The sequence below is a fragment of the Embiotoca jacksoni genome, unplaced genomic scaffold, assembly GCF_022577435.1.
Source record: "Embiotoca jacksoni isolate LCO1_2020_lvr unplaced genomic scaffold, fEmbJac1.0.p SCAF_18, whole genome shotgun sequence".
NCBI lineage: Eukaryota > Metazoa > Chordata > Actinopteri > Embiotocidae > Embiotoca > Embiotoca jacksoni.
In genome coordinates, this window is record NW_027185318.1 from 6,035,416 (window position 1) to 6,063,408 (window position 27,993).

General features: G+C 41.8%; 3 protein-coding genes across 5 annotated transcripts; 1 reads left to right on the forward strand and 2 right to left on the reverse strand.

Annotated features, from left to right (window-relative positions):
• Positions 1 to 738: 738 nt before the first annotated feature.
• mtfr1l (mitochondrial fission regulator 1-like) lies at positions 739 to 7,943 on the reverse strand. Of its 2 annotated transcripts, none has more exons than XM_069152368.1 (8): positions 7,925 to 7,943; positions 5,464 to 5,541; positions 5,182 to 5,289; positions 4,993 to 5,102; positions 4,324 to 4,535; positions 3,465 to 3,834; positions 3,191 to 3,352; positions 739 to 2,347 (listed from the first exon to the last, which is right to left on the reverse strand). In XM_069152368.1, exons 2-7 carry the CDS (start codon positions 5,476 to 5,478, stop codon positions 3,235 to 3,237), a joined length of 933 nt encoding a protein of 310 aa, XP_069008469.1. In that variant the 5' UTR covers positions 5,479 to 5,541; positions 7,925 to 7,943; the 3' UTR covers positions 739 to 2,347; positions 3,191 to 3,234. The 2 variants fall into 2 exon arrangements, with proteins under 2 accessions (XP_069008469.1, XP_069008468.1); XM_069152367.1 differs by lacking the exon at positions 7,925 to 7,943 and adding an exon at positions 6,684 to 6,770.
• On the forward strand, positions 7,778 to 20,766 carry LOC138200003 (nuclear receptor coactivator 7). 2 transcript variants are annotated; one of them, XM_069152364.1, is made up of 16 exons: positions 7,778 to 7,903; positions 8,689 to 8,918; positions 10,367 to 10,563; positions 10,808 to 10,887; positions 12,208 to 12,354; positions 12,804 to 12,971; positions 14,250 to 14,381; positions 14,477 to 14,661; positions 14,760 to 15,142; positions 15,999 to 16,164; positions 17,304 to 17,523; positions 17,771 to 17,887; positions 18,823 to 18,975; positions 19,092 to 19,187; positions 19,519 to 19,592; positions 19,719 to 20,766. In XM_069152364.1, the coding sequence occupies exons 2-16, from the start codon at positions 8,818 to 8,820 to the stop codon at positions 19,852 to 19,854; spliced, it is 2,355 nt and encodes a 784-aa protein (XP_069008465.1). In that variant the 5' UTR covers positions 7,778 to 7,903; positions 8,689 to 8,817; the 3' UTR covers positions 19,855 to 20,766. The 2 variants fall into 2 exon arrangements, with proteins under 2 accessions (XP_069008465.1, XP_069008466.1); XM_069152365.1 differs by having other exon boundaries at positions 12,807 to 12,971.
• A 56-nt stretch (positions 20,767 to 20,822) lies between these two features.
• selenon (selenoprotein N) lies at positions 20,823 to 27,986 on the reverse strand. Its single transcript, XM_069152366.1, has 12 exons — positions 27,545 to 27,986; positions 26,738 to 26,855; positions 26,516 to 26,646; positions 25,981 to 26,193; positions 25,768 to 25,892; positions 25,364 to 25,501; positions 25,209 to 25,290; positions 24,334 to 24,522; positions 24,125 to 24,230; positions 22,940 to 23,052; positions 22,717 to 22,818; positions 20,823 to 22,350 (listed from the first exon to the last, which is right to left on the reverse strand). The coding sequence occupies exons 1-12, from the start codon at positions 27,731 to 27,733 to the stop codon at positions 22,183 to 22,185; spliced, it is 1,674 nt and encodes a 557-aa protein (XP_069008467.1). The 5' UTR covers positions 27,734 to 27,986; the 3' UTR covers positions 20,823 to 22,182.
• Between the last annotated feature and the right edge of the window lie 7 nt (positions 27,987 to 27,993).

Here is a 27,993-nt window from a genome sequence, read left to right on the forward strand (position 1 = left end):
TGGAGGATTTTACGTAATAAAAAACAGACCTATGAAGCAGTACACATTTTTTTTACAGATTTGAAAACCCACCAGCTTTTTAAGATAAAACTAGCCCCATTAAAGTCCTGCTTAGATGCGAATGAATGAATAATAACGTTTCAACAATAAGTCTTGTAGATAGTAAATATAGTAGTTGCACTGGAATACTTTTGTATTGAGTAAATCTCATTTTATCTGCGTAAAAGATCCGAGTACTGACACTACTGATTTATAATGTAAATAAATACCTCCAGCCTTCTTTCTTTGTAACTCCTCATCAGTGTTGGAGGTATAATTCAGATCATTTACTTTAGTTAAAGTATCTAAAGTCAGTTTGTACATTTGGGTGGATTCATCTATAATGAATCGTATTTTATAAACATATATATTTTTGTATGTAAAAAAGGCTGAAAAATGTCAAATGGAAAATACAATATTTCCATATGAAGTGGAGTAAAAGTTTAAAGCAGTGAACAATTTAGATATTCAAGTACAGGAAGCTCAAACTAACTTTCCACCACTACTACTCATCCATACTGATCGTAGATGACCTTCTTTAAGTGATGTCTGGTAAATTGTGTCTGTAAGAGAATTAAGATGATCACCTTCACATAGAAAAAAATAAAACAAATCCCTACTTTTGTTCACCTGCACTGCCTCCATGTGGTAACATTTGTCACCGCATGGTAATCACGTGAAAAAAAAGAAAAAAATTAATTAGTTTCAAAACATCAGCACATTCTTTATTTACATTTACAAGTTCTTAAATGACAAAAAAAAACATACACGTGGTAGTTATGGTGACAGACAAAAGCAGAAATTCAAAACAAGGACTCTAAATTAAAACGTCCCCTCCACGGATCATCAGGACTTACGATGCAGATGGTGGTGAATGCGGTGTAAAGGTTCACCATCTCAAGCACAGAGTTACAGTCACTGACATTTACACTTGCATATAGTATTTACCTCTGCATTTTGCCACTTTGACCAACGAGGGAATGAATTACAAGTTGTGGGCCAGTTCCAGCAAAAAACAAAACAAAAAAAAACACTTCACTGCATACAACAACACGGACATGGGCACATTCTTGTTCAGTTCAAACAGCTTAGCAGTAACTTTTCACACAGCAAAACTACACTACAGGATTCCCACTCAAAGACGCATACGCATGGCGGTTAACAAAAGAGTAGCAGTGAGATATATAGAAGTAAAAGTATTTTCTTGTGAGGGCTTATTGTTAATCAAACAGTCAGGATCACACGCATAGTGACTGTATGTTTGGGGGTATTGTTATTATTAAAGTAAAGAATGGAGGACAAACGGAGGGCAGGCAATGAGGGATGGGCTGATTTAAACAAAAACCATGGCACTTTAAACTAATATGGGAATGAAATTGGGCATTAAAACAGGGAATAGATCGGCGGTAAGGCGTCAATGACAATATGCATCATTACAATCTGGACTCCTAAAGAGTTTACCCATAGTTTTGTCAAAAGTCTGCATCCAGAATGATGTAAAAGCTCTTTTATACACACACACACACGCACGCTCAGCTGTATCTGCCCAGAGTAAAGTCGCTGCTTTATACAGGTGGTGTCCTCCACCAGGTAGCTCACAGAAATGTGCCTCTAAGAAGACCTGCAGACGCTTGTATGTGTTGCGACGGCTGCAGACTTCACTCTCATGTCCTTCTGATTTACACATCAAACAGTTCACTCTTCAGACTGGATTATTTATGCACTGTGACTCCTTTCAGTTTGAGTTTCAAAACCGGTGTCCTGTGGCTCAGTGGCTATCAATCTATATGTTAATCACACACAGAAGGACGGGCATAGAGGTGCAGCGGAGCAAGCAACACTGCAGTAGTTGATGCCGTGCACATTTGCAAATTGTAATGCAAATATGAACAGCAAAAGTTATATCTCCCCCCCCTCCCCCCATACACAATGCGCTACAGCAAATCTCTGCATGTACACTGGAGTCGTTTCACCTGTACATTAAAATATCTTCAAGTATGTCAAGTATGTGTCTTTGCACAACTGTAAAGAAACGTGTATTTATGGAATCAAGTCTGTTGTGTCCTCATTGAAAGAAATTTAAACAAAGGAGGGAGAAAAATCACTGAATGTAAAATGGGATGCAGTGCTTAAACTGATTATTGTTACCAAGAGCTGGTTGTTCCCCCTCAAACTGCATCAGCACGGTGAAGTTCACATTTGTGTTCTGAACTGTTTATTTGTTTGAACTCGGGCAGACAGCTATTGCCTCGGGTCTGAGGAGGAGAAAGGTTGTGGATCCATGGGTACATATTCCACAGGCCGAGGCCTAAAAACAATGAGAGAAAGAAAAAAAAAAATAACTAAGCAAAAACATTTTGCCACTGAAAATATTAAGGGTGCAATATGGAAGATTTTTGTCCCGTCTTGTAATGGAGGCGATGGTGAGATCCAGGCTGCCCTCAGTCCAGCACACACTTCTTGCATATTCATGCTCTGCGTTTCTTTTTATAACTATTGATTGTAAAGTGAGATTGTATAGACCCAGCAGTGGACTGACTTAAAAAAAAAAAATGGCCAAGAGTTTACTTAATAGCTTTCTTAACAGCCACCGCGAAGCCGCATATTGACGGCATTTGCACTGTTTTTCCATTCGGTTTGTGTTCCTGAAGAAACGCGAGTTCAACATTAACATCTCCAGCGGTGGAGATCAAAGCCGATGTTTACTCTTGCGTTGCTTCTAATTTGCAGTTTTAGCCATCGATCGTGAAGGGTTCACCGTTTCATTCATTCTAACAAGAGGTTATCAATACGCAGTGCTTTTCTTGTCAAACCGAGGGCCGACAAGACGCTGGAGTGACAGTCAGAAGAGCGGGGTGGTATTGTGAAACAGGAAGGACCAGAGCTGGCTGGTTAGGATGCTAACTTCGGTATTTCGGTGTAACACAATAAGTAAATGTCTGACATCACGTCAAAATGGTTATTTTTTTTTTTCCCCACTTTCTGTTGTTCATTTTTGAATGTTTTGAACCAACAATCTTCGGATATTGTACCTTTAACCTACTACTCCCCATCAAAGGTTTATGATATAAAATGCTTTTAAAAAAACAAAAACAAAAAACAACCAAGACAACGAGAACGACAAAAACTGTATTCCTCTCTCCTGACTTACATGGAGCAGCAGGATCGGGTATTGATGTTGAACACGAGATTGGGCTACTTCCTTTTCACAGTGGCAGTATCTTCATCCTTCAAGACAAACTTTTTCCTCAGAGCTTCTGAAATCAGTGTGGCCGAGTCCTCCTCTCTGAGGGACGTACAGCCTCTGTTGTACCTGTAATGATACGTGGCAAAAAAAACAAACAAACACAAAACATAGAAGCAATCACTACAAATGACAAACATAGAGCAAACTTTGAGGCTTTTAGTACTCTAACATGTCTGACCTATCTTTGCTCATCTTCATGCGGTTCATGTCCTTCAAGATGTCCATGACATCAGCGAAACTGGTGGACTTCGATAGTGACACTGTATCCTCCTCTGCCTCCCGGAAGTCCATGCTGGGCCTGTCCAGGTCAAAGGTCGCAGACGCCGTCATGGAAATAGGCGGCAGAGGGTCGGGGACCAACTCTGACACCACGGAGACAACATCCTTCTCGTCTTCCTCCTCCTCTTCCTCCTCCGTGACATCGCTGATGACGAAGGAGGCAGCGGCCGTGGCGGCCGGCTGGTAGGACGCCGTCTCGAAAGGCGCCATGGAAAAGCTCATGCTTGTGTCGTCGGGGGAGAGCAGGTCGGGAGTCAGCGGGTTGGAGCCTGGAAGCACGAATGAAAGCAGTGTAGAGAAATGAGCTGGTCTGCACAGTGGTTTTAGTTAAGGGAGGTTTGTTTGTCTGAACACTGTCCAATTAACCACGGCATATTTACCGATTTGTGACGTTGTGTTTTTTTTGTTTGTTTGTTAAATTAACAGGAACACAATACAAGTGTATACAAGACACTTTCCCACAGCATCCCTGTTGAATTGTTTAAAAGGGTGACGCCCATCTGCCACAGAACAGCAGAGATTATCTTTAGCCGCTGACCTACAATCTGACGCCAAGACATTTTAGTACCAAAGAGATTTAGGAGAATCAGGGCAGCCGACTTGGCGACGAAAGAATCACAGTCACATCAAGACAGTAACTCTGTGGTGAAAACGCTGAACGTCGGGTCAACAGAGCAATCTTAAAAATCGACAGGGCCGCAATGTTCACGTTTCAAAACTAAGATGCACGGTGGTCCATCTCTGGCTGGGTTACCCACCGGAATCACTGGACACAATCTTGGCGATCTGAGCGCGGAGTCTGCTGAGCTCGTCCTGCAGGGCGGTGGTCCGGTTCATTGCCGTCACACCAGGCTTCCTTAGCCCCTCCATCCTCTTGCCCTCGCGGCGAAAGTTGGGCACAGATGAGTTCCTGTGGAGCACCAGGAGTGGTGTGGGCCGCCATTCATGTTTCAGAGGACGTGCGTCACTCCTAAAAAAAAAACACACGAGAGGGGATGATTGCCGTCACCAAACAGCAGCATTTATCATGTAAATTTGAACGGGGTCGAGTTTCTCTTTTACCGTGTGCTGGCACATTATCTGATATCTTTCTTTTCCTTTACCTACTGGCCAGAAAATGTCCTATAACTGATCTATGCATGAGTTTAATAGGCACAACTGTCCAATCTGATGTAATCCAGTACAATAGAAACTTCATAAATCCTGCTTTGTCAAGTTTATAAATGCAATACAAATATAAAGCAAAAACCACCACAGACGTATACCAACACTTCTCTGACGGGACACGGTTGTTATAGGACCGTACAGCAGTCCTTTAGGCTGCATGTGTGCATCTATTAAGCTGCAAAATCAGAGTCTGGTGTAATGGACTTAAAGAGCACCGACTAGTTGACTAATAGTCTCTCGGGGCTTAAATGCAGATTTACCTCACTCTGGCATATGTCTCCTCTTCATCTGCAACAATCCAGGCTATGTCTGCCAAGGTAGGAACCATGGGGCCGTCCATAGGGCGAAGAGTGGGCATGCCCGGTAGCTCCTAATCCACAAGGACAAAAGTCAATGCTGTGTAAAGGGGTATTTTATATGGAGGGATGTCATAAGGATATTGCATGTACCTGGAAACATGCCCTTTGTGGAGGTTTGAGTGGGAGAGTGGAACCTATTCTTCTGACCACACTGCGGGTGGATCCATGAGGCTTATTCTGCCAGATGGGTATAACTTCCTGCAAAACATTTAAAAAAAAAAAAAAAAAACACCCTCAGGCTCTCCAGAGGAATAATACGAGTGGTCTCTGCAACAATTTGCACTCCCGAACAATCCTGGAGGGTAAAAGACCGTGTTGAGTAAACCGTATGGTAACAGCACGGACCCGTGAACAGCAAGAGAGCAAGCTTACCGTTTCCGTGTCCATGGTGATGGTGGGTCTGTCTCATTCGTTGGGAAGTTACACACCAATGCTTGGTGCTAGCGCTGTCTGAAAACGGAGCAGTTCAGTAAACAGATGCCATGTTAGTGCGACTGCCAATTCTCTGGATATAAATTAGTGATTAGTGAGAGCATCTGTTGAGAGAAACGAGCAGGAGGACAACTTAAGCAAAACTTTTACTTCACCAACAACTTCAGGCAAGTTGTTACTTAAATAATTAGAAGAGGGATCAATCTAAAGCTGCAACGATAAATTGATTGACAATCAAAAAAAATTGTTGAATAATGCTGAAATTCTCTGATTCCAGCTTGAATATTTTCTGTTTCCTTTCGTCTTCTTTGATAAAATAATCTGAATATTTCTGTCTGATTTTACAGATGCATTAATCCAGAAAATAATTGACGGATTAACCGTTATTAAAAAATAACTTGCAGCTTGAAACCAATCATAATTTTTTATTTTAATTTTAAAACGAGACTAGGATATTTGTTTTAGTCATTTCTAAAGTAAATATGATGACGACAGCTTCTGAATTTATTAAAAAAAAATAGCTCGAGTTTTCTGATGTTTTTTTTTTTATGCTTAGTGTACCGATAATTGATTATTAAGAGGAACAGTGAGATCAATAAGATCTTGTTTTGGACAAACACCGCCTGTCACATGCAAACACGTACTTTCAAAAAGCATCGAAAACAATCAAATATATATAAAAAAAAATTAAAAAAAAATCAGAAGAAGATGGCTATTCTTAGTAATCTGCACTTCTTTGGCGAAACAATCTGAAAAAAAAAATAAACTATGAATTTATGGGCATTTAAAAAAAAAAAACAGTTTGAACAACTTTGTCATCTCACTGTGCAAAGATCCAACATATGATGAAGCGGAGTGCCAGCTGAAAAAAACGCTAATTAGGTCAAAGTTAACGCTGCGTGACGCTTTGATCGGTGTTTCTGTGGATGAAAGAAGAGGATGAACGCCACGAAGTTCACCTTGGCTGCAGAGATTTGGTCAAAGCGCAGCTCTGTATGTCATTAGCGGGTAGCTAACTAGCTTTAGCGGCAGCTTACAAAAAGCTCCCCTCCCTCCTTTGGTTGACCCTCAAACGCATTACTTGACCGACATTTTTTTTCTATAATGTTTCACTCATCTTCGTAGAAAGTCACAATGAACGCGGCAGAAGAGTAACTTACAAAGCTTGAACGACGGAGAGCTCAAATGTGACGGCGTCAGCGAGCCGCAGCTTCCACGTTACGTGTGAGGTTGTTGTGTTGTCGATCGCTAAGGCCGGAAACTTGTGCCTCCGAGTCCTGTGATCTGATTGGCTGGAGCCTTCGAGGTTCCTTTATCAGAACTGGTACGAGACCGCCTCCTACCGGCGGGGATGAGCACTGCAGCTCTATTCATTAAACTGGCACGATTTATTGCTGACTAATATCTTCCCCTTCTTTGAAAATTAAATTACGTGGACCTACTCAATACGACAGACATTCCTACAAGATTTTGTTGTTGTTGTTGTTGTTATCTATCTTTATTTTATATCTATAAAGCAAATCTTACAAGCAGGAAGCCAAGCTTATCCATGTTGATTATTTTTGTCATGCAGCCTGAATTAACCAATAAAAATGGTGTTGAAACTACAGTCTACGGTTGAAACATACACGCCTTAGATTTTACGTGGATGCCTAATAGATAGATAGATAGAAAATTTAATTAAATTTAAAAAAAAACAGTGCATTTAAAAAAAAAATAATACTAAAAAGGCCACTGAGTAGCCTGTAATACCTTTTATGTTATTGTAATATCCCTGCCATGTCTATGCACACCAGCTGTACACACATTTTTATTGTTGGCTGCTTGCATTATGTATTGTTAGATAAAGTCCATTAAATTGTTTTTATGAAAAATCACCACGGCTCCATCAGAAAAACAGCGACAGAGGTTGTTTGTTTATCAAACAGCATCATATTTTATTGAAATTTTTAGCACTAAAATGTCGGTTATTGCCCTGCCGTAAAATCGAATTTTTATGTTTTGCTTGAAGGATCTATTGTTTTAATAATAATAATAATAAAAAAAATGTTATATAGATAAACAACTCTAGGATAGTTAAATAAATGAAAGGGAAATGTCTCACTGGCAAATAATTCTTCTGGACCTATGGCAAATACACTTTTTTCTTTGCAGAGCGCAGAGATGTGTGAAAACTCAAGATATATATCTGTCACCTACTTCCGCCTTTGCGAGTTGTCTGCCGGCAGGGAAGGAACTATCTTGACAGGTAGCTCTGAAAGCTCAGGGCGGAGCATGAATATTGAACTTGCTACTGTTGTCTGCAGTGATATCATAACACTGCAATATGAAGACACGCTCGTATAACCGCCACCCGTCTCCATCTCCGGGCAAGACACAGGTCAGTAGCAGTAATACTCACCTGCAGATCCTCCAAATCCCTCTATCTCTTGTTACATTTGCTGCTGAAAGTCATTTTATTTCTGCCATAGCTGCTGTCTCCGTCATTCTGGCATGTCGTCTGAAATGCTTACTTCCCCCATGATGATGATGATGATGATGATAGCACCCTGAGCAACGAGCAAGAAGCAAATTTGTTGTGTTTTCTTTACCGTTTCCTCAAGAAATGTTAGGAGCTCCTGAAGTGTGCAGGACAAAGCTGAGCTAACCCTGTTGTTCCTGCTAATTCAGACATGACAGACATATATCACCACCCAGAGGGAAGTGAGCCCTGGGAATGCCGTATGAGTTGCAGAAATGGGGCTCCTGCAGGATGGATGCAGGATGCATTCCTGTGATATTGAAGGGAGTTTTTTTTTTTTTTTTTTTTTGGTCATTTCTAAATGCAGCTGTGTACTGTTAAGATATGCCACTTAACGTGATGACAGAAATGAGTTCAAAATGTACCTAATTCGTCCCACCTGGTCAGCACCCTGGCGTCACAACCTCATTGATCTCAAGTGCTTCTAGCACACTAATGATATGGGTTTATTGACAGTTTTATCGAATTAGAAACCAGACTCCATTATTCTGCAGGGGGGTCTGGCTCCTTATGGGGGTCATGTAGCTGCAGATACAGTGTGTTTCTCCACCCTCTCTTCCCCCCCCCCCTTCCTATGTCTAGTGGATGTTTTTTTTTAAAAAAATCAGCCCACATGTTATGACTTTCGTTGCTGTCCTGTGTAGGTGCTGTAACTGGGGCAGAAAGTAGGCATGGGAAGTAAAAGGAGGAGGAAGGATGCCAGCTGAGCCCCTCATGTCTCTGCATCTGCCACCGCTGCCAACATCAGAATAAAGAAAAACAGAAAACCGAAAATGGCTCAGTCTGTGAGGAGGCCCGGGACTTTAGGAGCCATGGACCACGAGCCCCAGAGGGACAAGACCAGGACGAGCTACTTTGGCAACGTGAAGACCAGGTCAGGCCCCTAAATATGTGGATTACTGTGAAAACAGCATAGGAGAAGTGTGACACATTTGGCTGGTGCTTTTGCCTCTCAGATTTCAGCTACAATCCAGTGTTTCTCCAGAAGGTGATATCATTTTAGATTAAATGTGGTGATTTCATACACCATCACTGAAGGATTCCACACTGACAGCATCATGTAGGGGAGAACCGCAGCATCTCGCCAGCCACTCCGGCTCTCTCTCCAGCAGATGCACAGACAACACCTACTCCCCTATAAATATCTCAGCTGTGACTGTGAACACTGCTTGGTTCTGTTATTCACACTTCAAATTCTATGAACTACAAAATCCTCTTATCCCAGTTTTTAAAGGGAAAGTCCACCCTGAAACACTATTTATATTTAGGTGTGGACTTGGATCCTTGGCCTGTGGGTGCTGCATATATAACAAAAAAAATCTCATGTTGATGGTTGAAGTCTAAATTAAGACTGAATAAGATGCCAAAGATTAGGAAGTGGACACTTGAACCTAAACTACTGATTGGTGGAATGACAGAAAATTATAAGAAGTCATTCATCTTTTTTTAAGCAAAACATAAAAATATATATTTTTTTAAATGTGTGCATCTGCTTCTCTGTCTTTTATGATACTAAATTGTATATCTTTGCATTTTTCACTTTGTTAGTTAGAATTAGCACAAAAACATAAGCAAATCATCAGTATCGTCCAATAACAACTTTAAATGTTTCTGCTGATATTGCAGGCCAATAATATGATTCTTTAAGTTTACCTAGATGCTCAAGGCCATATCCCCCCCAGCGCAATGGGTGCTCTTGCATTAAGTGTCAAAGAGGGCGCAACAATACTACGCTGGGGTGTAGAGGTTTATTTTTTTTCAGTGTTGTAATTGGATCGAAAGGGGCTATTTGCAATGTGTGCTCAGCGTTGGTCATACGAGGACGAGCTACATAATACGCAAACGTAAACATACACATAAAATGAAATGACTATCTTGATAATTGAAATAATCTCTTCTATCTTTCAGATGTGTGAACTTCTCTCTACTGTGTCATCGGCTTTACAGATAGCAAATAAAGGAATAATTCCTATGATACTGTTACCATAAGTCAAACTTAACGGGATAAAGATATTTTTTGATTCAGTCACTAATTCTGTGTCGAGGAGCAAAAGGTCAGCACATGACATTCGTAACTTACAGCAAGTCTTCAGATTTTGCTTTCCATTTGTGTGTTTATAGTTATTGATTTTTTTTATGACAACACAATGTGAGTTCTGTTGTCAAGCGGATTTTTCCTTTTTAAAGCCGCACTAATCAATATTTTTTTATTAGCAGTGGATCAAGGGGCCTGATATTGTTCTCATGAGCTTTTGTGTGTAAATATTGCCTTGTGATAATGTAATAGTATCCGCTCTGTTTTTTTGCCGCTTCATCTGTCAGGCTGGGATCCAAGCTACCTGCCGGTGTCTCTCAGCCTCCACAGTTTGCGAAGCGGCCCTCGGAGACGCAACCGCAAACCCGAGGGATGCAAGAGGCCACAGCCGGCAGCCAGCGCCGGCACCAGCCCGTTGAGGGCCGGCCTCTCAACCACATCCCTCACATCAGAAACCCCAAGCTGCGGCAGTACTACCTTCAAGGTACTCCTCAAACTGCTTGCATCATGCAAAATAGCTGAGTGAGAAAATGCGGCCGGTTGGCAATTTAATGTCTATGCATGAAGTTATTTCCATAGTGACAGGACTGGCAGTGACTTGCAGTGATCGTGTAAGGGGGTCGCGATGAGGCACCGCTTCCCGATACTTCGTGCTGTGCTCAGTGTGTTTTTGCCATAAGGCATGACAGAAATGTTTTTTTTTTTTTTGTTTTTTTTTCCCCTCACAGGGACTTCATCGGATCTAAACAATACTGCAGTGATAAAAGAGCATGTGGGTGGACTTTCTGATGACAGCACAAGCAGCAGGGTGAGTCACATTGTTCTGTTTGTGACTTTCTACGCTTCAGTGAGGAGCACAGCTGTGGGAAAAGGTATGGCTGCATTTCTGTATTGTCTGATTAGGTAAGCAAGAGAAAGAGCTGTGCGGCCGGTAATTGGTGTCACAATTTATGGTCTTGAAAGAGTTTGATAAAGAGCATCCAAAGTTCAGCGATGAGTTGTCGGAGCTGTTTCGGCGGTTCTCCGACATCATGGGGAAACAGAGTTTGTTTCAGCGACTCTGCAGCAAATACAGACAAAGGAATGTATTTTCAGACATTTATTCTAAGGTATTTGTTAGCTGGAATTTTAATTTAATAGTAAGCTTGTAATTACAGGCTAAAAAGAGAACAATTGTTGATTTTCTGTCCGCTGTGATCGGCTCTGTGTTATCACGCATCAGGGAAGGGCATTAGTGCTTATTAGTTCGTACATGTACTCTTGCTTTGCTTTATATTTCACTGTATAGTCCATGCTCATCCTAATCGTTTTCTGATTCTTTTTTTCTTCCTCTATATGTATACATCTTTGTTGTTTTATTGGAAAAAATCAGATGTAGTGTATGTATATGTTATATCGGAGGGTGAATTACAACCATTTAAGATGCCATTGAATTATATTCGACTGTATTTCAGATGTTTTCACATCTAAATATTGGAAACACATTATAGTGGATGTTAAAATTTAACAAAAAAGCTATTTTTCATCCTGCTACTGCTAAAAAAAAAGACATGTACTTGTACACAAATATAATTAATGCCTTAAAATGTGGATATGCACCCGTCCCCCCACACATCTACAGGCTCTCACCCACACGAGTGATTTTCTGCAGTCATATCATCTGTCAGGCGCCAGTAATCTAATTTAGGTCAATGGATCCATCTGTCGGTGGATGACAGTTATGATGCTTCGACTCCCACAGTTTTAAATAGATGCGCTTACTTGCAGACAATCATATATACATTTTATATTCAGGTTCACATTAAACTGCACTGAACTGAACTGTTTTAGAGAGAAAGCAGGGGGTATTTGAGTCTGTAATTATATTAAACTCGTGGTGAGTTGAGCTCTGTGATAATACATTTAATGCCCTTTGCTGCGGTTTTTTTCCTCCTTCATATTTTTCCCACTGGAATGACAGACAAATTGGAGTTTTGAAGATAGATGCACAATATTTTCCTTCATCCCTAAACAAACTCGGTTATCTCACGCATGAATAAAGAATATCGCTGGTGTGTAATCAGCTTTGAACTTCTTCTGAAAAAGGCCATTCAGCCATTTTCTTGTGTTGCCGTGTTTCCCTTTATAGGCTCTCCCCGGGGACACGGTGTTCAGCGTCTCTTCTAAGTTCAACGGTAACGGTGCATCCTCAGCAGAGAAGAGCAAAATGAGCCAACGCCCCTCCCATACCTCCACGCAACCATTCTCCTCGTCTGCTGCCCTCATCCCCAGAGAGGTAAGAGTCAACTGTGAGCACACGAGAGCTCCTGACATGTGACTCACACACTCACTGCGTGAGTGCGTGTAAAAAGAAGGAAATGACACGACTGCTGCTGTTGATTTGAAATGCAAAACAAGGCCTTATCTGCCTTATGACCTCAAGCATGACAGGTCAAGGCAGGAACTGTGTTGCTTAAACCCATTCATGTAATCAATACTGCACCCAAAACCTCTTTTCTGGTGAAGAGCAGGCGGTTTGATTTTTCTCTTTAGTCATTTTAATGTTATAAACTGGGGTATTGTAGCTGTTAAACTACAACCCTCATAAGTCCTGTGGGACTAAGTTGTGACTACAAACAGAGAGGAGGGGAAGTGCAGGCCTGTAGAAAGAGGAAGTGATCACTCTTGTGCGAATGTGTCCATGTCAATGTCAGAGCTATTCTTATAATGGCTTCTCTTCTGAAGCAGCTGGTCATCCCGAAGGGAAAAAACACATCCCTAAGTCAAGGATCAGCTCACTCACAACTGGATCCTAAAGAGAAACCAGAGGTGGAAGCGGATCGGGAGCATTTGGATCGACTCGTTGCTCAGCCTCAGTCCCCCTCACCAGAGGCAGAATATGACAAACTGCTGGTAAGCAGAAAAAAACAACTGCATGCATTGTGTGTGTCGGGAATTTAAAAAGCGCACATTTCACGGTGTTAAAAAAAAATGCCTGTCATTGAACTGAAGGACAGTTGTGGAAAGTAACCAAGTACATGCACTGTACTTATGTACAGTAAAAAAAAATATATATTATTGAGCATATTGCCCAGCCATATATACAAATAATGTATTACTCACAGGGGAAATTTTCTGCATAAAGAGTAAGTTTTACACTAATTAATAAGGTACATTTTGCTGCTAATAATTTTGTATTTTTACGTTTTACAGATTTTCAATCCTGTTATTTTCAATGGAATACTTTTGAAAATGTTGAAAATATACAGTGCTATAGCCACAACCAATACAACAAATTAGTGTATGAAAAGAAGGTAGATTTATTGCAAAGCGGCAGAAGATAATGCAATTATAATAAATCCAATTTAATGACATTGCTAGCTCTTTATCTTAATTGGATCACCATGCATTTTTTCCAGCTGTTAGCCATGGTGAGAATAATATGAGGCGAGGAGGTTTTATAATGGATCGAATGAACATGTTACCATGGAAACGAGCAACAACACACACACACACACACACACAACAGCACTGAGCACAGACAGAATTTAGGAAGAGAGACAAAAATACGATTCTTTGGGTTTTTTTTATGTCTGAAAGGCTTTTTGTTTCCAAAACTATGCGGGCAGCAAGCAAACATCAAATTCGGACTCTTGAAAATTATGTTAAGGACTTCAATCCCAGAAATAAAATGCACCGACTTTAGCTGTGTTTTCGAGTCTTTTCTGCACACATGCATGGAATTAGAGGTCTTTACAAACTAAGGCAAGTGTTTTCAACGCACAGAAAATCTGGCACAAAAAAAAAAACCCACAAACATATTGTAAAAGATTTCAGAAAATTAGATATTTTACTTTATTTCTGGGCTTTAGTTGGTTGACTCGCTTGAGTTGTGCACTGCAGTTGTATCCAGGACCAAAATGCCAGTCTATAAAATGTCAAAAATTAGGAAAAGAAAATGTCAGTTAAAATTAAAAAAAAAAAAAAAAAATCCAAGATACATATTTAAATGTCATGTTTTGTCTGAGCCAACAGGTCAAAACCCAGTTATGTCCAGTTTATTACCATATAAACAGAGAAAAGCGGGAAATGTTTACATTTGTAAAGCTAGAGTCTGTACGTCTTTGTAATTTTTGTTGTGCTCGTTGTCTTTTTAAAGCCATATTTTGTTGTTAACATGGATGCTAACAGGATGTGGAGGCGGTGCCGATGCCTGACGGACAGCTCTGCTTATTGGCTCTACCACCAGAGTGCTGTCAGGGGGAGGGACCAGAGGCCATGCCCTACCTTAAACTGTTCTGCCGCTACATCACTGATCGCAAGGTGGGGTCGAAGAGCACTGATTTAATCTCAGTTATGCAAACATTAGTCGGCAAACATCAAGAATTTTTGTCTTTCTCTCTCTCTCTCTCTATCAGGGTGTGGTTTCAGGCATCCTGCTGGTGACTTCTAATAAGATCTTCTTTGATCCGTGCAAGACGCATCCTCTGGTGAAGGAACATGGCTGCGAGGAATACCTTCTGTCTTGTTCTGTTGACAATCTGGCATCCGTCTCCTTCTTCTCTGACATCTCACATGTTCACTTCAACACCTCCCAGCAGAGGTCAGCAGTCATTCACTGTCACTAAATGCACAACACAGACTCAGATTACATGAAATGCAAGTACAGCAACTTTTTTTTTTTGTCCTTATTAATTTTAGGAGAAAAGGTAAGAACCTTTTCCAGAAGTTGAAAACCACTAAAACCCGAGCAGGCAGCCTCCCAAACCACAAAGGGGAGTCAGTTCCAGCTCTGGTGTCCGCTGCTCCATCAGATTTGTCCAGTCTGGCTCTGAGCCTGACCAAAGAGGTTTCTGAAAACGAGCAGGCGGAGAGCAGAGACATGGCGGCGGCTGAGCGGGAGCTGGACGGCAGCCCTCTGGAGGTGCTGTCGGAGGAGTCTGTGGGCGGCCTGGGAGTGGCTGTGCTGAGCAGTGCTGCCACCTTCTGCTGTGGAGGTCAAGAGGCGCCAGGGAAAGTGAAGACAGACTTGCTGCACGGTGATGGGACAGAGACAAAGTCTTCTGTGAAGAGTCAGACTGCAGGTATGAATGCAATTTATGATCTGTGTGATGGGGTTCAACCTCAGATAACACAAAACATGGCGTAGTCGTAGGTAGAGTGATGTTGCAACTTATTGTGCTCGTCTCCCAGAAGTGGAGACTGGTGGCAAAAATATATTTGCAAGTAGAAAACCGGTATCAGCAAACAACAAAAATGTTTGCAAAAATGAATCTAAACCAAAGAGTTACAAAAGTCACCAGTGTCTCAATCAAAGTTGCCGTTAACTTCTCTGTAACTTGGCCCACGTTGACCCTCCATCCTGAGGATGCCCCTTTAAACGCAGTAAGCCCCTCCCATCAGGCTAATCGATTATAAGAAAACATACAAAAAAGCAATTATCTTAACCTAGAGGTTATTATTCTACTGCTTACTGCAGAAAACAAAACAGGAAAAAAAAAAAAAAAAAAAAAAAAATCCTTCACTGAGCCCAACAAATAGCTCACAGATAAACCTGTCTTTTATGATTAAAAAAAAAAAAAAAACTGTGACATATACCGATGACGTCACACAACTGCGCGTCGCTACAGGCGTATTAAACAGCTGATTCGCCTCCGCCTCAGTTTGAACTGGACGCCCCGGGAACAGGCTGAGAGGAGAGCCGACCTGCAGTAAGTGACCAGCGGTGTGAAGTTATGATGGAACTCATACGTGTGCACCCTTGATAATCTACTGGCAGGCCAATTAACGGTGAAGTTTCCCCAGGTCCGATGTAGTTAATCTGTATGGAGTGCAGGTGTGTGTACGCGCTCCGTCAGACTCTGTCTGACAGATGTGTTATTTTCTTTTCAGCATTTCCTTTACCTTAAATCCATTGTTGTCCTCTTGTTTATCTCCCAGTGCCCCGGAGGGCCTCGGCAGGCAGTCCTGGCGGTTTGATGTTTGTGCGGCTGCGGGCTCGTCCATCGGCAGGAAAGAAAAAGGGTGTCGGCGTTCAGCTGGGAACAGCCAAAACTTTGGCCAAACGGCATGCCTGGCTTGCCTGGCTTGCCCTCTCCCAAGAAAGGTAACTAATGGCAGAGTAACGTGTCTCCTGTACAAAGATCAGAGATTCAAAGGGACACTCCAACAGTTAAGTACCCAGATGAAACAGAAAAATTGTTCTGTGTAGCAGAAGCTTAAATATTTGTTGACCTTTAGATTGGTCAAACTGTAATATAACTTTAGAAAGCTCCTCCAGGTCTACGGGAGACATTACTTTTTTCAAATTCACCATCTTAGTTTTGCACAAAAAGAACGAGTTCAACTTAATATTAACATATCCATCTCGGTGTGATGCTCAAACTAGTCACTTTGGTTGATCGTTTACTTTTTCTGTCTCCTCTGTACTTGTCAGTCAGTAACCGTTATCAACACACAAACACTGACCTCAGTAAAACTGCAAAAGAATTCAGTCGGTCTGTAGTTAGTTGCAGATGAATGATTGCTGTGAAAGGGCCAGTAGGATGCAAACAATTCATGTTTAACAGTGGTGGGAGACTACAAATGCTAAAGTACTCAAAGTCAAAATTGTAGGTATTATGGAGATACTTAAAATTCAATGCTATACTACACTATAATATACAGCACTAGTATTAAGTATTTATATGTTATGCAACTTTAGACTTTGTATTTGCACTTTTAATTCAATGAAAACATTTTGTGTCTACTTGCCCAGGAACAGCAGAGGCAAATTAGCTGCTAGATAACTCTGCTGCAATGACTTTTAATCGTGCACTGTCCCTTAAAAAATATATATATCTCTACTTCTCTATCTCTATTTCTAGTGTGCTATTGTTACTTTTACCACCAATACTTAAATATGACATCCATCCATCCATCCGTCCCAAGAAGGAGTTACTCTTTAACTCCGTTAACATGGGTGACCAAAAACAAAGAAGCCTTTCTTTTGAGGTTAAAGATTTTCAAGAAACTTGTGTGCAATATCTGGGACCTGCTGCTCTATAGCTCTCAACTATTCCACACAAATACTGTTTAGTGCAATATGTCATCAAAAATCCGTCTCCAGTAAAAGGTGAGTTGACAATATATTATATGACAACAAAAGCGCCTCAGTTTGCTCACGGTTGTGTTTCTCACCATGTTGACGCAGCTGCTGGTGTCATTTCAACATTTGTGTGTGACTGCGTTCTCCTCCCGCTGCAGCGCCGACGAGCTGCACGCCTACTTACAACAGTCTCGGCCAGACGTGTGCATAGTCGAAGCAGGAGAGGAGGAGGAGGGGGAGGCGGACCGTGACGAAGAGGAATTTGTACTCATTGAGGACAAGGGGGAGGAAGAAGAAGAAGAAGAAGAGGAGGAGGAGGAGGATGATGATGAAGAAGAGATGTTCCAGAGGCACCGCAGCTCAGGGGACGACTGGGAGGTGAGTGGGTTCTTTTTGGTCTCACAGAAGTGCAGACAACAAGCGACTGGTGTCACACAGACTAAGTAATAGAGAGTGTAATAAATAATAGAGAATAAATGGCGTGTTCATTTGTGAACAGTCACTGCAGACTGAAATGTTCGATGCCCGATGAAGACCAAATTCTATTATTGTGTTTCTGGATGTTCTAGAACAAACAGGTTTGTTTGTTTGTTTGTTTTTTTTCAAACCTTATATATTGTTGCAGATGGTGTTGATGGAGGAGAGCAGGGACAAGCCGACCCCGGTCACCGACAGGGACCCTGATGGACTCGGCAATATTGTACAGAACAGCCAAATTTTAGAGGCCTCGCATGTCAGAGAGGTGAGTGACACACGGATGGCAAACACAACCTTCTCATACCCAGCGTCAATAACCTGCATGCTGTGGATCAGGTTACTCCAGCTGCTTGTTAAATCTAATAGTTGGTAAGTGAAGTCCTTCTGGCAAATTTCAAAATGGTGATTTCCATTAACACAACCAAGACCGAGGGACACGTTTAGTTTGAGACAGAGAGGCAAAACAAAGTGCAAAAAATGACAACTACACCGCTTCCTGGTGACCTGACAGCAGCTGGACGGTCAGAAGACACTGTTTAGAGATTTTGTGAGAAAATCACTGCAAAAGTAAGTGGCTACTTAACTGAGACACTTAAGTAATGTCTCAACCAGTAAGGCCCTTCAAAATGAACCCATTGGTTGCGAGGAAACATCTGAAGTGCTGTGCAGCGGTGACATCAGCGGGTTTTACGCTACGCTACATAGACTTGCTGTATTAGTAACTCCAACTTCTTAGTGTCTAACATTAAAGATATATCTTAATATAATCGATAAATAATATAATCAATAATGGTTAATTAAAGCTAAGTTTGATAATTGTTTTCATACACATGTACTTATATTTGACCTTAAAAACAATTGACATGATTATTAAACTGCATCTGAACACGGTGATATGTCAAATACGTGGATCATATTCATTATTCCCTCTTCTCTTTACAATAAATGGGTCATTTATTAACACGCTGGTTGCATCACTTGGTTTAGTTACACAGCTGTCACACCTGGGAGTAGCTGCATGTAAATATTTAACAACTAAACTCTACAATTGAACAAGTTTGCATGGTGCAGCTTACCCGAGTAACCTTTTAATGTGCACCCAGATGGCTTCTACCGTGTGTGCCGAGCATTCAGATGTCACGCTTCCTTTGTTCATTTCCATTTCATTTGTTTTCCTCCCCTCCTTTTATCTTCCTCCAGCTGTGCAAGGAGCTTCCCCCCAGGACAGTTGGCTACATGTGGCAGCTGGCTTACAGCACATCCCGTCACGGCGCCAGCCTCAAGTCTCTGTACAGAAAACTCAGAGCCACAGACTCCCCTGTGCTTATTGTCATTAAGGATGCACTGGATGAGGTAAAGACACTGTATGCCAGTTTTGTTTTTTAATATATAAATCATAGATGTATCTTTTATTCTTAATTGCTTTGTTTTGTTGTTGTGGCCGTCTGTTGTGACCTTTTTTTCACCAGATATTCGGGGCCTTCCTCTCTCACCCTCTGAGGCCCAGTGAGACGTTCTACGGCACAGGAGAAACATTTCTCTTCATGTTGCATCCTCGCTTCAAGGTAAGAAGACCAATAACCACCCGGAGTGTGCTGCTGTTCCTCTGTTCGTTCAGCCAATGTGTTAAATAACTCTAAAACTTTGCAAATTCTGCATTTTGTTTGAAAATGATAAATAATTGAACTACACTAAAGAATGAAAGTATGGATACGTATGTCATGTGACAAAATTTCCACAACTTCAGTATTTGTCATGCTTCCTTAAAAAAAAAAAAAAAAAAAAGAACACTGAATTGATAAAAGAGGATTACACCCTGTATTTGTGAATATGAAGAGATGAAAATTTGAGAATTGTCTTTACTTCAGTTTTGTGGTGACTGTATCGTCTCTTCAGTGTTTCAGATGGACTGGAGAGAACTCCTTTTTTATTAAAGGAGACTTGGACTGCTTTGCTATTGGTGGAGGCAGGTAATGCTTTAACTGCCTTTTCTTGCATATTTTATACGAGCATGTGATGTAAAAAAATGACATTCCTTTTAAACCGCACTGAACCGATCAGTTTCCTCTTCCTAACTGCCGTTTGTTTTTGCACAGCGGTCACTTCGGTCTATGGGTGGATGAGAACCTGTATCTGGGCCGCAGCAGCCCCTGCTACACTTTTAATAACTGCTGCCTCGCAGAGACCGACGACTTCCGGGTCATGGAGCTGGAGGTGTGGACGTTCAGCTGAAGAGATGACTTCTGAGTTTCACCTTGATTCACCTCGTCGCTGCTTCATTAAAGACAGCATTTGTCACCGAGCGAAAACATGCAGCTGCTCCTTCATTTAACGGTAACATCCATATAAAAGAATTACCCACAAACTGCTGGATTTATCCGTGCGATTCAGTGCTGCGGGTTTTAGTGAACTGAAAAAAGCTGATCTTGAACAACTCGCTGTCCCAGAGCACGTTCGGTTTTGCGGACCGTCTCGTGGTCGACTCATTCCTGTGGGTTTGGCAGCCAAGCTGCCATCTGCTGTAGTGAGCTTAGCTGAACTGTTACGAAACTGGATTCTTTGAATCCTCACTTTTGAATGGAGTGCATTACAAGTCTCAGACACCGGACTTTGCTCTTTTAATGTGAATCGGCAACCTCATGATACTTCATTATTTATCCTGATAAATGATGGTACACCTGTCTTCATTAGATAATGCATGTCCCTGCTCTTATGTAACTGTTCCGTTGATGCTGGAAGACCTTTGAATGGATTTCTAAACTGCACGTGTACAGCCACCAGGCTCACAAATACTTGCTTCCTTTTCTCAACCACACATTTTTATGGTTTTGTTTTCTCCACCAGAGTCACAGACAGTTTAAATTAATGGTGAACGCTTGGAGCTCCACTTTGAGAAAAGCTTCTCAATCCAAGAACATTTGTACTCACTACTGTTCTTAAGAGCATCATTAATGACTCTTGTATTTGATTCGTTTCAAGTGCCGACTCTTTCACCACTGTGGTTTCTCAACAGGAAAGTAAAACATGACAATTACTTCAGATTAATGCAGTTTCCTCATTCGGCTGTATCCGGAACATGCTCTCACTCTTTGCTTACATTGTACAATATTGTAGAATAGTTAATAAAAATCAGCACAATGTGAATTCAAACTTTTGTATGACTTATTGTTACACGTTACTGAGATTTGTCAGGCAGAATAGACTTTTGTAAAAAAACCAAAACGGTTTTATTTCACCTTGTGAAAAAATGGCACTGGTAGGTTACAGAATAACAGTGTTTTTCCTCTAAAGGCTCCAAGCAGGCGGCGGATATTTCCCATGGACAAGTTATTGTTTACCTTCAAAGTGCAAAACTCAAGAGTTACCAATTTACATCAGTTTTCGTGATCGCTGGGTTCTTGCGTTTCATAATCAAGATACAAACATGTCTCGGTATAACTGGAAAAGGGGAGAGTGACACATAAGGGGAAAAATATCTCATGGCAGGTCCAGATTGTCGTCCTTTTTGGTTAAAACCTCAAAGACTGTCTTTTCTAGCTAAAGACACAAGCAAATACATTATTTTGTCTGGAGCCTAAAAGATGATAAACATAGTAGATGGCATCGTGTGTCTTTCAGTTCAAGAATAATTAAAAAAAATCCTCAGATCTACATAAATATGAACCAATCTAGTGAATGTATCTGTGCACATTTTAAAAACTGTGTTCTTTGGTGTGGTGACATCTTCCTTTGAACAGAAAAAAAAAAAAGTAAAATATTTCGAACATTTGGTTTCAAACTTAAACGATAAGAAAACAACTGAATTAAACACTTTATGTGCTGTGGTCCAGTTTAGTTCTTCCTGCTGCCATTGTCCCCCGAGTCAGAGAAGGGTGTTGCCTCCAGCAGCCCTCGGCACGAATCATCAGGCGTTACCCAGCTCGGAGAGAGCTTTCAGGCAAAGTCTTCACTAACTGCTGAAGCACCACTGGAGGCGACAGCTGCCCCCACCCTGTCTCTGGGTACACTCAGCAGCAGGAAAACTCACCCAGCTATTAAATACTGCACATGCAAAACCACGACGTAAAGTAAAAAATATTGACTATTATACTGCGTTGTTATGCACTTAGGCTTCGTCTAAGGAGCGACTTGGCAGGCCTCCGTCTACATTTTATATCAGCAGCTACAAGCAGAGAGAGCAGGACTACATGTGTATTAGTTTCTGCTCAGTGTGCAAGGTCTTTGTATTTCATTAAAATATGCACAAGACGACTATATTCCCTGTGGCTCATTTACATTCCCAATACAAACACTATATAAAAAAGAGAGACATCCAAATAAATAGTTACAAAGAGGATAGAAGTCAAAAATGTTTTTCAGCTGCCAACACTGATGAAAAAGCTTCTCGACATAATCGTTGGGTTGTTGTTGTTTTTTTTTGTTATCTTGGATCATTACCCAGACGAATGATGCCATTTCCTCCAGTTTAATTTCTCAGGCTCCATCGCACAAGCGCACACACACACACACACACACACACACACACACACACACACACACACACACACTCTCTCTCTCTCTCTAGTGTGCCAGGTACTCCTTGCCCTTCTCCAACCCCTCTTTCAGGAAGTTGATATAAGTGGATGTGGAGGGGTCCTCGAACCCGGCGGAGAAGCTGAAAGTTGCTCCTTCCTCTTCTGGTTTCATGGATGTTTGGTCCAAGAAGAAGTTGGCATTTATGTGGTGGACCTAAAACCATCAAACAAGAGATAGATGAAAGCTTTTTATGGGACTTCTGTCACTGCTTGTTCAAGTCAGGGTTAATAGGTGATTTTGAATCCTTTAGATTGACACAGTTAATGGTTGTTTTTCTGCTGATTTACAGTCTGTAATTATGTCTCTATAAAATAGTAGTCATGGATTGTTAAGGAGTCTGCCACACCCATGCCGATGTACTAGGCACTCATAGGGAAGGGATGACTGCATATACATGATTCTATTTGATTGATATCAGCCTCACAATTCACTTTTCACCGCTAATGTAAAATTCATAATACTGCATATTACTAGTTCACATTGCATTTTTTTCTTAATACTGATTATCAACGTGCTTACAATGGTTCCATTGGGCAGGGCCACCATCATCTCCACAGGGAAATTGTACTTTTCAAGGTGTAAGCGGGCCTTTTTGCTCAACGCAAGGTTCTGCTCATCAGCCTGATAAAAGAGGAAACAGGACGTATGCCACAAAATAATACACAGCTTTACTTCTAGGAATGTTTCCCTTAACTGGTAACTGCATGCATCTCTTGGGCTTTTCACTGTAGTGACCTCTCACCTGCATGGTTTCCAGCTCTTTGACCAGAGACCAGCTGCTTATGAAGCTCTGGTTGAGCAGGGCCAGGACGGGCGAACTTTCCAGGACTGTCTCCCGGAGAGTTCGCCCTGAACCTGCGGAGTAGTGGTGAGAAGAAAATAATGAAAAAAATAAAAATAAAAAAACGATGAGTCATAAAAATACACCACTTTATACACCATAAAATACACTCCTAACACTTATTAAATAGTGAACAAAGGGGCTATAATCCACAGTAACGGAACGATGCTACATGCTAAACAATAAGTTTGCTAAAATGCAAAGAGTGATTTTGCCTACTAAATGTCACACATCCCACCTGCTCATCAGGAGCTGTTTGTTGCACCTGAGATGTTCAACTGGTGGATATCAGCCTGATTGGGAGATTACATGTAGAGGTTGGTTCGGTGCCCAGTTGTTTGTGTGTGTGTGTGTGTGTGTGTGTGTGTGTGTGTGTGCGTGTTTCTCCAGAGTGTCAACACCTTCAGTTGGCTGTCTAGTTTGCTGTGTTTTTGTTTTTTTTTGATCGATTGTGTGTTTGAAGTATTGATTTTTTTTTTTTTTTTTTTTTTTAAATGTAATTATTGCAGTGCTGTGGAAGGTTGCTATCTTCAACCTACCTCATTCATATTCTGTTCCCTTTCCCGGTGAGTCCCGATTTGTGTTAGTTTGGGTCCAGTTCTTTTGTTTTTCTGTCATTTTGATAGACTTAGCAGGCTGTGGGGGGATGTACTTCCACCGTCTCCTTTCCAGTAGCCAAAGGGGCCTCCTTTATTGCTTTGTAGCTTTTTTTTTTTCATGTCACCTGCAGTACTTCTTGTTAGTTTCCTAACTAGCAACCCCCTGTTTAGCAGGTTTTATGTTTTTAGGAAAAGTAATCACCACAATTGTAAATGCATCCAGATATATAACTATAGTAGATGAGGTTACATTTCAGAAAAGAGTGGACTGCTAGTGTTGGCAGAGAGCTGTGCTCTCCAAATGCACTCAACTTTTAATATGAAAGAGGAAGATTGTGTTATTTCTTCTTTTCAAAGGTAAATTGTATTTCTTTGAAGTATCCGAGGTCTGTGCTCCAATACAAATCCACTGGCTTGAAACTTGAATTTATTGCCTTTTGAAAGGAAAGAATTCCATGCCAAATTAGCCAATTGTTCATGACCTCACCTCAGCAGGACTGGTCGTCTAAAGCTCCCCAAAGCAGAATGGAATGCACCAGCTTCTTCTCTGCTTCAGCTCGCTCAAAAGCCTCTGAAAAAGACAGGTAGGACACCTGTGCCCAGGGACAGCAGTGAAACATTTGTGAAACCACTGCGGATCGCACCAATGGTGTGTTGGACAGCACAGGGATGATTTATTCATTCATGAATGGTTACCTTCTTAAAGGGGTAGAGGGTGACCTCCAGGCGCAGAGCGGCTTCATGCCGACTGATCTCTGAGGCCCAGTGGATCTCCTCAAAGATGAATTGTATCGGCTCACTGCTGCCGTCTCGGCTGTCGATGATGTTGCCCTCCTCATCCACGATGATGGAGGGGGTGGATGGGCCTGTCGACTGCAGCTCTAACTGTAAACACAGTTTCTCATTAGACACATGACGTACCTTATTCGTTGTTTTGTTTTTTTTATTGCTGGAAAATCCATTGACATTTACCAAATTCATGAAAAACTTTAGGGCTTAATGAGTGAAATTTGATCGGTTTTAGGTAATAGTGCACTGACAAAAAGCCCTAAAGTGAAAATGCTTAAATTCTTGAAAGTACTTAATGCCTGAAAATACAATCAAGTGTATTTTAGATATGTAAAGGACTTAAGTAAAAATGGGAGTTTAACATTACAGTGATGTAGCTTGAACATTACATGGAAATTGAATAACTAAATTAAAAACAGATATTGATTTCTAGCAGCAGGAGGCTCTGATAAGAAAATGCTGTTCAAGTCCATGAACCATCATTTTTAAAATAAGAGGAACAAAACCAGACTGATATTAAATTAATATCAGTCACAGTCCAATATCAAAACATACTGTGTAACAACAAACATTTAACAACACAAAAATCCTGAACCAAAAAACCCAATTAGAGAGTAACGGTTAGTTTAATGTGACTTGAACTGCCTACAACTAAATGAGTGTGAAATAAAAACCTATTACCAAAGATACACCTTCTTGTTGGTGCAAATATCACAGACGGTAAACACAATAATCAAGACACTTGTCCTTTCCAAAGTGTAACAGCGTCACTGCAGCTGTACCTGCGGCAGGTATCCGATGTCCACCTCCATGTTGCTGCTCTCGCTGGCTCCGTAGAGCCACTCCATGTCCACATTCAGAGACCTGCGACACAGCAGAACGAGTCACGCTGGAACTTTACTAGCTGACAACACGGCACACTCTGAGGGGGAATTACCTGTCATTGGGCACATAGAAGTGGAAGTGGCGGACGTGCGATGCGTCTTTAGAGAGGACGATGTTGCCAGTGAACTGACCCGGGGTGAACCAGAAGGGAAAGTCCGGGATGTCATTGAGCTGGAACTCTGCATGAATCCTGAGGGGTGAGCAGAATGAGGAGCCGAGTTTGTAGCGCGAAAGTCTCAGTAGAAGACACTTAGAAGACATAGCCAGTGCTTAAAGGTCTTTATACAAGTCCTGCCTACTTCACCTTACTGCTGAACAAAGCAAATTAAGATCTGGACCCAGATCAAATTAGCAACAATGCCACTTAAGGACACCTAATTTTTTAAAGTTTGATTGGCTAAAAGATGAAAAAGCACGACTATGGTATATTATGTCTTTTCATGACTCGCTGCTCACCTGAAGACAATGTCATAATAAAAGTCGTTGCTGGCACGAATGCAGGCGACGGCGCCTTGCGGAGCAAAACGGGATTTGATGAAGGGCCGAGGGTGGAACATGCTCAGCAAGGAGTGGATGAGAACCTGCAGGAGGAAACAGACAACCATCAGTGTAAAGTGTAAGAGTCACAGTTCTGATCAGAGTCCAAACCGAGATGGGTTTTTAGGGTACCTCTTTGCCCTTTGGCGTGGGAGGGTGGTAACGATTGTTGGGCAGGTATCCGGTGAAGATGTTGAGCTCGCTGGGAATCACCCACCATGTGTCTCCCACTTCTACCTTGTTCTTCGGGGGCAGGAACACCCTGAACTGGCCAGCGGAGAACGACGAAGAAGGCACGGCTGGACTCTTCCATGACCGAAGTCCACTCAGGGAGCTGTGAGACACCTGAAAGAGACAGCGGCAGCAAATTCTTTCTCAGACAACAAATAGAGCAGTGATTATCACAAAGTCTCTGCTGTTTCATTGTTGTTTCAGTTCTTCATTGCTTACAAATTTTAAGGAAACTGTGTTCGCAAAGAGCAGAGTCAGACAGTCAGAGAGTGTATTGCAACATTTACCAATAATTCGATTAATGACTTAATCTCGAATATAATGCTGTGACAAATTTTTCCTATTTTTGTTGCAGTGGTGTGACTCTGCATCAGTCCTCTGCAGAGCCAGCCGGTGCGACAGTAAAGAAAACGCAAAGAGTTTGATATTATCTCACCCCAAGGAAACCATCCTTGCTTTTCGTCATGGACTCAAGCAGCAGAGGCTGCATTTTGGCCTCCAAGATCAGCGTCTCTCCGTTGGGGTCATGGATCACTTCCTCCTCAAAATCCACTGGGGGTGTAATCCCTGTGAGGAAACCACAGGAATCCCAGTGAGTGAGGGGTTCATACATGAATGAGCACATGAGGAAGGCAGAAAGAAAGACAACATGACGCACCCGTGAGCTTCTCTGCAATGGGTTTAAACTCCTCCGGACTGAGATAGAGGTCACGGTTGGTGTCTAAGGAGGAGAAGAGGAAAAGCCCCTCGGCACCCAGAGTTCGAATGCTCTCTTCCTATTGGAGAGACACGAGACACACGTTAGACTGACCCTTATTGTCATCGTACATGCTTCAGGGATTTTCAATGCAGCATCAAAACTAGGACAGTGAGCCTACACGGCACTTAAAAAAAAACAACAACAAAAAACATTTTGGAATAAGACAAATAAGATGGATGACAAAAGCACTGCCGTGAGCACAAAGTTTCTAAAGCATATTGCAGTACTATGATCCCTGGTGTCTGAGCAGTCTTGTCTGGATAAAAGATCAGCCCAGAGGCCACAGATTCCTGGCATGTACTCCAGACAGATGCGTGCCTACCAAACCCTGTACAATGGAGGGAAAGAGGGGGGAGGAGATGGAGGAGGAGGAGGGGGTTGGTACAAGAACAAATCGGAGACCGTCTGCTGCCAAACAAGAAAGGGTTTAAACAAGAGGTTGAGTTTTTACCACCTGAAATAACCCCCCCCCCCCCCCCCCTAATTAAACACCATGGGGTGGAAAACTGCAGATGGCTGACGGAAGGTTACTGTAAACACCCTCTTGGTAGAATACTACTGAAAGATAAGACTAATATATCCCTACGCTACACGTAGGTCATTAAATGCACCATAAGGTTCGCGTAAAGTTTCTTTTAATACAACGGAGGTCACTAAGATCCCTAAACTATGAGAGGTGTGTAACATTACAGATGTGGAGCTCACGTGACGTTTGAGCAGCTGGGCATCTTGGTAGTACTTGATACCAAAAGCGAGAAGCGGGACGGCGCAGACCATCAGCAAGGTCCACATCCTCCCGGAGATCCAGGATCCAGAACCCGGGGTCCGGTGCCCATTCTGCGGCGAAATCTTGCTCCCTCCCTCGGGGATTGTTTTATCCACGTCTGCGGCCATCCTCGACCTCCACCACAGCTATTTAGATGAGGGCATGGTCGGCTGATAACGTAAAAAAAAAAAAAGAAAAGAAAAAAAGAAACAGTCTACCAGCAAGTGATCCTTCAGTACAAACTTTCTGTTTAAAGTGTGAAGAATCCACCGACAGATCTGTTTTTTGTGTTGCCGGGGATCGCGCGTCTTTCCCGGCCGTTACCCTCGCTGGCAACAGCTAGCAGCACAGATTTCTTATTTCCACACATCTAATCTGGAAACATATG

Excerpts from the sequence above, each read along its gene's own strand:
- mtfr1l (XM_069152368.1), bottom strand. Across the intron at positions 4,536-4,992 it reads GAGACATATGCCAGAGTGAG|GAGTGACGCACGTCCTCTGA; the intron begins GTAAATCTGCAT and ends TTTTTTTTTTAG. Across the intron at positions 3,835-4,323 it reads GATTGTGTCCAGTGATTCCG|GCTCCAACCCGCTGACTCCC; the intron begins GTGGGTAACCCA and ends TCGTGCTTCCAG.
- LOC138200003 (XM_069152364.1), top strand. The coding sequence starts at position 8,818 with ATGGCTCAGTCTGTGAGGAGGCCCGGGACTTTAGGAGCCATGGACCAC. Across the intron at positions 10,888-12,207 it reads ATGACAGCACAAGCAGCAGG|GCTCTCCCCGGGGACACGGT; the intron begins GTGAGTCACATT and ends TTCCCTTTATAG. Across the intron at positions 15,143-15,998 it reads TGTGAAGAGTCAGACTGCAG|TGCCCCGGAGGGCCTCGGCA; the intron begins GTATGAATGCAA and ends TTTATCTCCCAG.